This window comes from Gavia stellata, chromosome Z, assembly GCF_030936135.1.
Source record: "Gavia stellata isolate bGavSte3 chromosome Z, bGavSte3.hap2, whole genome shotgun sequence".
NCBI classification, from domain to species: domain Eukaryota; kingdom Metazoa; phylum Chordata; class Aves; order Gaviiformes; family Gaviidae; genus Gavia; species Gavia stellata.
Genome location: NC_082637.1, coordinates 77740937 through 77750577, shown reverse-complemented (window position 1 = coordinate 77750577; position 9641 = coordinate 77740937). Strand labels below are relative to the sequence as shown.

General features: G+C 45.3%; 1 protein-coding gene across 1 annotated transcript; it reads right to left on the bottom strand.

The window, feature by feature from the left end:
* Window positions 1-423: 423 nt before the first annotated feature.
* LOC104263088 (thioredoxin) lies at window positions 424-9235 on the bottom strand. The gene is made up of 5 exons (XM_059834125.1): window positions 9061-9235; window positions 3808-3912; window positions 3064-3123; window positions 2201-2266; window positions 424-643 (listed from the first exon to the last, which is right to left on the bottom strand). Exons 1-5 carry the CDS (start codon window positions 9082-9084, stop codon window positions 581-583), a joined length of 318 nt encoding a protein of 105 aa, XP_059690108.1. The 5' UTR covers window positions 9085-9235; the 3' UTR covers window positions 424-580.
* Between the last annotated feature and the right edge of the window lie 406 nt (window positions 9236-9641).

Sequence of the window (9641 nt, the reverse complement as noted above, 5' to 3'; positions counted from 1 at the left end):
ATGCTAAGATTGGTATTATGTTCTGATGTTTAATACACAGCCAAGTCTTGGCTTTGAAGTCTAAAATGAAGCTTGACAAATTTTAAAAGAATCTTTAGCTAAGAAGAGGTAACAAAAGAGCGAGCTTGTATCATGCAGTGACCATCCTCTTTTCTACAACTCCTAAACTTCCCTTTCTGTATCTGCAATCCAGATTATAGCCTGGTGACTACCACCCAAATAAGGTGGCAGCAGACTTCTAAAGCTACTGTCATTGCTATCCCATACAACACAATGTTCCACCCCCAGTGATAACTCAGTCACAGATGAGGCTGCATTTGACAAGACTCCTTGTATCCAGACAGTACTCCTTTAACAGAGCAAAAACTGACACCTGGATGACATGACAAACTTCCTCACAATTTCAAACACAGGGCAATATCCAAAAGTGAAGAATTTACACTTTATTGTATTCATTTACATAGATCAAGAGGATAGTTTCCACCACTTAACCTAGCTAGCTTGTTTAGATTTAAGTAGAAAAGTTACAGGCTATAATTTAGCCGAAGCAGTCATGCTTCAATGTCTCCATGGCTGGAGATTAGACCAGGCTTTTAATGGTCTCTTCCAGCTTCTCTTTATTGGCCCCAGAGAACTCCTGCACCTGTAAAGAGAGATTGATTTTTAGAACTGTTGCATTCAATGCTTCATAACATTAGTTGCATAGCATGCAGACACACGTACACTTACTAAACTCTGCTACACAAATTTTTTCACCCCCAACACAGAGTATTTTGCAGATGTTCACCTATTCATCTCCCACTCAACTCATGCAAAAATTGGGATAAAAGTCTATCAAGAATCACTTCCAGACTACCATTACTGGAGTCTTCTACATGTAAAACAAGGGAAAAGACAATTGATCCTGAACCCAATGCTGTGAGAGACTCAAATACAAGCTTGAAGAGACTCTGGAGGTCACTGCACAGCAGAGGTAGCTCAAAGTTACTTTGGGTTGCTCAGAACCCTTACCAATCAAATTCTTGAAGGATTGCTCCAAATGACCTGTTCCTGAGCCTGGCTTCTCCTGTGAGAATTACTGTTGTTGCAACTTACACAGCAGAAAGATAAAGGCAACATTCATGTCTTAAAAACAGTGTCTGTCTTCCAGTATCTACAGGGGTGGCAAGGTACAGAGCAGACTACACTACAGGCCATGAAATTGCCTGCTTGATGGCTCACGTGTCCAGAGAACTGCCAAGGTCACCCAAAATAAAAAGCCATACAACAGGGTTAAGCATATCACCTTCACACACTGTCACATCATAATCACAATTCTTCCAATTACATTATGAAGCTGTGGAAGTTGAACCTTTGACAGTTTTCTCAGGGTAATTATTAGTCACGATTTGGCCTATACTGATTCCCACTGAAAGTCACCCAACACCTGACACTCACTTTTCAGGCACAATTCCATTCATGAAGCTTCCATCCAAGCATTGTTTTACTTCAGCAAAGCCTATCTTCAGGTTGCTTGGCAAACTAAAAGCCAACTAAAACATTTAGCTCAGCAATTCTTTAGTTCAGGCAGATAGCCATTCACAACTAGAATGTTGTGAGACTGTGTCAGAGTATGGTCTGCATCCCATCTTATCCAACTCTTGGCAGAGCAGGCACAAGAGGTCTGTTCATTTCTCTGACAGGGACAGGACCTCCACTTCACAGGTTACACAGCCTCTATGTAAAGACATCCAAGCATTTGTTTTAGCTGTGTGTATATTCAGCCACATGTTAGAGACTTCTGTTTGGGTGGGATTCCATAGGCACATATAGTCAGGCCTCTACTAGAACTGAGCTGCATCCAGAGAACAAATACTAACCAAGATCAGTAAAAAGCACGTGTTAGACAGACAGACTAGCCGTCTTAACCCAGACATCTAACTCCACTAATCTCTCATGAAGCTCTGTCTGTAAGACTGACCTGTAACACTGACTCATTCACGACCTGTGAACAACAGGGTTTGCTTCATGAGTTAACTGCTGGTCCATGTTACATTCGCTGTGGCACTAAGATGAACTTGCTCACTCTCAGGAGTGTCTTAATGCCAGTGGTACCCAAGACACATGATCAAGAGAGAGCAGGCTATGTAGTCTAACATTACCAATTTTTCTTTCAAGTGTTTAGGCTTCCCTGCTCCAGTTCCAGAAGAGCAGAGCCTACCTTCTTTCCATTCTTGTAGAACTGGAATGTTGGCATGCACTTCACATCACAGTGTGTAGCAACATCCTGGAAGAGACAGAAAATTATTTTCAGCTGTGCATGTCTGAAGGATGGTAAATTTAGAACCCACTAACTGTCTTTTGTTTAGGTGACAGGGTAAAGCCATTACTGCTCAAAATGAAGCAAAAGTGCTTTAGTAGTCCATCACTAGCAAAAACAGGGCAGTGTTAACATCTCCCTGAAGTAAACCTGGAAGATCCTCCCTTCAGCATTTAATTCATGCAATAGTAAAACCACATTTACTATATCCATACTCTGTGTTTGGGAAAAATAGGCCTTTGCATCAAAACAGAGTGACTATTTGTAAGACTCAAGAGCCCTATGGTAACTCTTGTGTTTCAACCAGATATTGTTCAAGTACCTATTTGACATTGCTATAACTGTATACAGCAGACATTTTATTGCACTTAATTCAAGACATGAAAGAGGAAACAGTGCCAAGAACAGTGGAAAGACCAGATGGATCACCAGGCAGTTGTGCACCATTAGTTTTAGGGAAGATTGCATCAAAGCTGCTTAAGGCCTTAAACTAACACCCCCTTCCAAAGTAAAGGGTCAGTGTTCCCAAGTTATTAACACATGCCACACAGCTTCACATGTGCAGATAACCAAGGCAGTTTGTTCTATTCAGGTGCCCTAAAAATAAATTCATTCTTTGTAGTGTAAGTGCTTAACCCCTATCTCTGCTTCTTAAAGTTGAAGTAATCTCTTGTTTTGTTTCAGTATCTGCAAGACTTTGGAGTTCTTTGCCACTTGTGTGGAACTCATTAGCTGCCTGCTCTCAACATCACCCCAGACCATACCTGGGCATCATCCACATCAACTTCGATGAACACCACATCACCATACTTCTCACACAAACTCTAGAATGAAATAAGAAACCATACAGTTAGTGTTCCAGGAAGGCTCTCTTAAAACACACATTCATATAAATTGTAAGGCTGGTGCTGCTTACCCCCCCCAAGTGAAGCTTGCCTCATTACCTTAAAGCAGCTATTTTACTGATTAGAGCAAAAATTTTGTTTTCCGCTCCAATACCTGGAAGTCTGTTGAAACTTGTTCAAACATATTCCCCCCACAGAAAGGCTCAAATATCCCAAGACATAAGTGAAAGGCCTTCTCTTACAGCCTTCAGCTGATCACCAAAAGATGCTACAGCCTATCCCATACCTTACCAGGAGATAACACTGCCACCTAAACACAACTGGAGTGATTACAATAACTGTGTACAAAAGAATAAGCATTGTTTCCACTCTATATCCCACCTCTTGAGGCAATGCAACTTTTCGGTCCCTACAGACCTGACATGCATGTAAGCATTAGGACAGCAGAAGTTAAACCACATTTGAGCTCCCAGCTATATCAAAGGTCAGTATATTTAACTCAATAGTCTCAAAGTAGGTACTTCTGTGACTTCTCCCTTTTCCAGAAAACGCTGGCAATCACATATGCCAAAAGGAAGTTTCTTCCACATTATTGTCAAGCAGCGCAAACACATTTGTATATAATTTAATACAGTTACCAACAAAAACAGAAAGGCTACTTACGTGGAAAAAGGGCTTGATCATTTTGCATGGCCCACACCATGTGGCAGAGAAATCAACTACTATAAGCTTCTCACCAGCAGCTTTCAGTTCTGTCTCAAATTCGGACTATAAAAAAAGAATTGAACACATTAATGATTTCCCCCCTCCTTTCTAAAACAATTTAGCCTAATCCCAAAGCTAGCTTGTTCTCAGCCTTAACACACTATTTTGGTAGCTCTTTAAATACTTCACTTACATGATGGTACAAATAGCCCAGTCAAGTGCTTCAGTGTGCATTGCTTTCATCAGTGCTAGCATCAAGCATTGTCTTACAACTCTTCAATTAGTAAAGACCACAATGCTCAGTGACCCCAACTCACTGAATTGTCGAAACATAAGCTAGTAATTCATCTAGCCTACAATCTTCAACTCTTGGTAGCTCTGTTCAGTGTTACCCCCTGAATGTGATCATTATGGGTTTTAATAATACATTTGCTCATTTCTGTCTTGGCAGGAAGACTTCCATTTTCTTCTGGGACACATCTTCCTCTGCAGAATTTGAAAAGGGCACAAACCTTTCTACACTCCAGTTTGATGCCTTTTCTAATCAATGACTAACATCAAAATGATGTTATGTGGTTTACTCTACAGCATGTTTTCTAAAGCTAACTCATAGGATAGTTATTTTACTTCTTTTGCCAAGGGAATCTACATGTAACATCACTAGCCAAAGCAATGCTACACATACAGACTACACAACACCCAATACTCATCTAGAGCTTCAAGGCCATTTGTTGCACTTAGTCACACCAATCATTTTTGGACAATGTTCTTTGGAATTTAGAGCTCCTTACATGCCATTAACCATGTTTTCTGGTCAAAAAGTGAGTGTTTTAGCAGAACTGAAAGACATTAAAAGCAATCAATACTTGCATGCTAGCAAGAGGCAAACAAGTGTCTCAGAAGCAGAAAATGTTCACCAGCTACTTCCTGACAGTGTCTTTTCCAAAGCAAGTACAAGCCACTTCAATATTCTTCAACTTCATTCTCATGGCAATGCAAGCTTCAGGGGAGGTGTTAATATAAACTTCATTTCAGATTATGCACATTAAGATGCTGCTTTACTCTCCCCAACTCAACAGACCAGAGCATTAGAGTTCTGTCAGCAACAGCTAACTGAAAGCAATACAGTTACTGCCACATGTACACAGTGGTCAGTTTTGCAGCGCCGGAGTTAACTAATGCCAGCTTCTCCAATCAGCCATAGTAAGTTGAGACTTGATTCTAGCAAGCTATTCCCCACCCATTAAAGAATGCCATGCAGGTGAGGAGCCAAGAGTGCACAGTCACACTGGTCACAAGTATATTTAACAAACAAGCAGAGGGTCCTGCACCAGCATTCTTATGTATAAACCTATGTCAAAGTCTTAATGACTTTTGCTGTAACTTCAAATACACTCAGCATTACATCTCCCTGTTAATAGGACATTTTCCCTCCCAATGTAGCTATCTTGAGAAGCACAGCCTCCCCATGTTGAGTTCTTCCATCCTTGCATCTTGGATATTCACAGTCTACTTTGCTGTAAGATCAGTTGCTAACGCTCCACACCACCTACTCTCAGTCCAAAAGAAGTGGGAACAGTAAGTTTTCCCATCCCTCCACATTCCCCCACTCCTGTACTGACATAATATGCATTCCTGCACCTCAATCCCCAAAGTGCCCCATTCCCACCAACAAAGTTCAATGTCCCTGTACACAGCAATCCATGCCAGCTGCTTCCTGCAACTACTCATACCACAAGTTCCTCAGTCAAGCCTCAACCCTCCCCACCTTCAAATCCTACAGCCTGGTTTTTCGTATATCTTCTCACACCTCTGCACTGTAACATCACCAGCTCTTCACCAATTCCACTTCCTGCACCTGCCAGTTAGACCACCTTCTCTTCACCCTAAGTCTTCTGTCCAGCTGCATAATTACCATATTCTGCTAAAGGAAGTCCAGCCCTGTGATGTGTTCATCATAGAGCCATGTACCTCAGGTTTGCTATTGCACAGAACAAGGGGAAAGTGGGAGGGCATGATACCTACAGTTGGCCACACACCATTGGAAACCTGGTCCTGACTACAATCAGGTGTTACCCTGTAAGTCGTCTCTAGTATCAGTTAAAATTGCTGTGGGAGAGTGAAAAGAGAAAGAGGGTCCAAAGGTGCTTAGTCTTGCAAGTGAAAAAATATTGAACTAGGCAGAAGTTTTCCCAGAGAGCTTAATTTCCCTGGAGGAAGGAAGACTGTAGTGGGGGCAAAACAAGGTACTTGACCTGTCCGATTGACTTCCATCATTGTCTTTTGTGATAACTGTGAAGTGACAAGCTTTCATATAAAAACCAAATCATCTTTGTTAACAGAAGGGGAACCTCCCACCACAAGACCACTTGGTCACACTATTAGAGGATCTTACAGCTTTGTTAAGCAGTATTTTTTTCAGGTAGCACCTTAGGGGAAACCTCTGACCAGTTGTTTGCTTGGTTTGGGGTTTTTTGAACAGTTAACTAAACTTCTCTGAACACCTGCAAGACCTCATTTTGGTTATATCGTCCTTCAGCAGAATAGCACATGCTGCATTCAACAAATACATTGGTAGCAGGCCTCTGTTTCCAAGGGGCAAGTAAGAGAAGGCCCTAGTAATGAAAGCCTCTAGTGCAGCAGGCATTCCCAGCACCAGGTAATACCTTAAAATGGAGGCTACTGACCACAGACAGTGCTGAAAGGAGTCTACTGCTCTCAGCGACAGATAAGATAGCTTCAATCAAATCTGCCAGATGGTGCGGACCTTAGTTGTAAACATGATTTCCAACACATATCAAGTCACCCTTGAACTTGGATTAACCTAGTCATCAGCTGACTGCCAGTGGTTACTACATTATTTAGTGGTTTAGTTTTTTTAATACAGAAGCTAGCATAAACAGACTGAAGGTTCAACTGCCTGAACTCCCTAACAGACACCACTTCTAAAACTATCATCTGCATCTGAAGCTGCAAGTTTTCTATTATTTGAGTCAAAGCAAATATTGAAAGGCAGCTAGTGTGAAGAGGAAAGCTTTGGCAACACCAGCTTTTTAACAGTTTATATACCCCATTAGCTTCTGCTATAAAAGGCATTATATCCCATGGTCAAACCCTTTACAAGTTACATGAGTCATCCATCCCAAGACCACATACTTAAACCAACTGAAGTGCTGCTCCTTCTGTCCACTAGCAGGGACCTAAGAGGGACCAGTGAAGCACCCTGAAATTAGCCATCCTTCAGAAGCTAGTCAGTTTCTGAAGAGGTGTGTTAGGAAATGGGCCACATCTAGCTAGCTGTCACATTCACATTGCTTTAGAGATATCACTCAGAGAAGTTTTTGCAGGTAGTGGAAGAAGGGGTTTTCCTCTTTGTATCAGAGAAGAATACAAATCTGCTTTACTGAAAAACAAAATTAATTCAGAAATCCCAGTTGCACTGTACTTGAATATTCTGGGTGCTGATGTCAAAATCTTGTTGTCAGCATGACTGTTGAGTCCATGCTCTCCATGGATGAGCAACAAAACCATACTTTAACTACAGCAGACTATTTATCAATGTTCACAGCTGGGAGGACAACGGAAGCCTGGTCTGCTTTAAGCTAGAGCAGGTTTATTGACTCTCCATTTTTAAGCTTCCAGCCTATACCAAAACCCTCAAACTTCACTCAAAAAGTTTGCCCCTTCTGTTCCTCCATAAACAGAGAAGGGGGAAGTGGGAGAGATGCAAACCAGAATAAGAATTTCAGGTTGAACTCACACACCACTCCATCTCCAGGACCTGAATGATAAGGCATGCCGTTTATCTTAACTTCAAGGAGCTTTCTGCATCCACAGGTATTTAAGCTGTGGTCACAAGACTTAGTATGCCCATGTGTCAGATGTTAACACCTTAGCAGTCCAACAGGGGAAGTCTGCCATGCTTTTCATTTACACAGTGAACTGACTATAGAAGAGCATAGCCTAGAAGACAAACATGCATGCCATACAGCATCACTTACAGGCCCCTCACAATCAGACCAAACTGACACCTCCATCAAATTTCAAGTTCAAAATGCAAGACTAGCCAAACAGCATTTTTCCTGAAATGAAGAGCTCGCTAAGTTTGCACAGAGAATATTTTTGGAGATTTGTGTTCGTAAGTTACAGCTAACAAATACTCCATTGTTGTCTATCAACCACATCAGCTGCTGTGCACAAGGCCACATCCTATTTCACCACCAGCAAAGTATCCTCCAAGTGTTGGTCTAGGCTTTATTACTATTATGTATCCCAAAGCCACAGGCGTGTTTGTAGTCACAGATCCATCCAAACAATGAGGTGCCGTATTAGCGTACTGAACAAGTCAGACAGCACCATAACAAGGGAAATACTTCTTATGCCAGCAATGCCTGTTATTTAAGTACAGGACTAGGATCTAGTAATTCCTTTCAAGTAAAGAAAACTGGATACATGTTTTCCATGAACTCCTATTCAAAACCACACCAGAACTTAGGCCAATCTCTACTAAGAAAGCCACCTGGTTCCCTACACACTGTCAGTAGATAAGGCAAGCCGGGACTTCTAAATTAGGGTACCATAGCAACCTGTTACCAGCTTGAGAAATGAAACACGGCATTTCCTTAAGATTTTAAGGGGAGATGGAGCAACAACCTGTCATAATATGACATTACACTATCTCCCTCCTCATTTTGACTATCTGAAGCCTCAGGTCGTACAGTTACGTGTTCCCTCTTTTTGCTCTAAGCGAGTCCTCCCTTCAGTTTCCCCCTCTCCCCGCGGCAGCGATGAAGCGCACTCCTCCTGCCCGGGCAGCCCCGGGACCCGGACTGCGTCCCCGCCGCACACGGGTTCTCACCTGCCAGCCTCCGCGGGCCAAGGCCTCACCGGGATCCACAGCGGTCCGAGGAAGGGCACCTGTTCGCCTGAGCTACTGCCGGCGGCCGGAAGCGCCGCGGGCGGCCCAGCAGGCCCGCTCCCTCCCCTCCCGCCGGGGAGGCGATGCTCAGCTCGCCGCCCTCCCCTCTCACGGCGAAAGGACGGGGCCACGCCGCCCGGGGTGGAGGAAAAAACACGCTACCCTCCGTGGGCCCGCCGACGGAGGAGGCCGCCCGCCGGAGCCACCTGCGCGGCGGTGCGGCCGGGCCGGGAGGGTGCGGTAAGGCCGACCCCGCGCGGCGCCAACGGCCGCCACGCGCCTAGCGGACTCACCAGGCTGCCCACGCTCTTCACCATGGCGACGGCTCGGGGGTGAGGAGGAGAGTCGGCGCGGCGACGGGTCGGAGTCGGCGGTTAAACGGCAAGAAGGCGGCCAGCGGCCTCGTCCCTACACTCTGCTCAGCTTCGCTCAGGTCAAGCCCGCTCTGCCGCCTCCCGCTGCCTCAGCGATCTCCTGCCGCCGCCCCGGCTCCCCCCTTATATGCCCGGCGCCGCGCCGCGCCGCACTGCGCCTGCGCCGCGGTCCCCCCCCGCCCCCTTCCCCGCCCCATGGCGCGGGGCTCGGATTCCCCCGGGCGCGGGTGACGTCGCAACGCGCGCGCGGGAGGAGCGCGCCGGGCCGCCTGGCGGCGGCGGTTGAGGCGGGAGGCGTTGGGGGCGCCGGGGGCTCGGCGGCGGCGGCGGCAGCGGCAGCGGCAGCGGCAGCGGCAGGCCGACCGCCCGGCGGAGCACCGGCACGGCGGCGTAGGTGGGGAGGGCGGGCCTTGCATCCCTGCCGGCGGCCGGCGAGGAGCAGCCGCGGAAAAAAGCCCGTCGACTCTGGAAAAAGTGCTGTGTAACGATGAGCAGGAAGT

Bases quoted from the DNA above. Each gene is read 5' to 3' on its own strand.
- LOC104263088 (XM_059834125.1), bottom strand. From the start codon at position 9,084: ATGGTGAAGAGCGTGGGCAGCCTG. The intron at 3,124-3,807 runs GTAAGTAGCCTT...ATTTCATTCTAG, and splicing joins TGATCAAGCCCTTTTTCCAC to AGTTTGTGTGAGAAGTATGG. The intron at 2,267-3,063 runs GTATGGTCTGGG...TGTCTCTTCCAG, and splicing joins TTGATGTGGATGATGCCCAG to GATGTTGCTACACACTGTGA.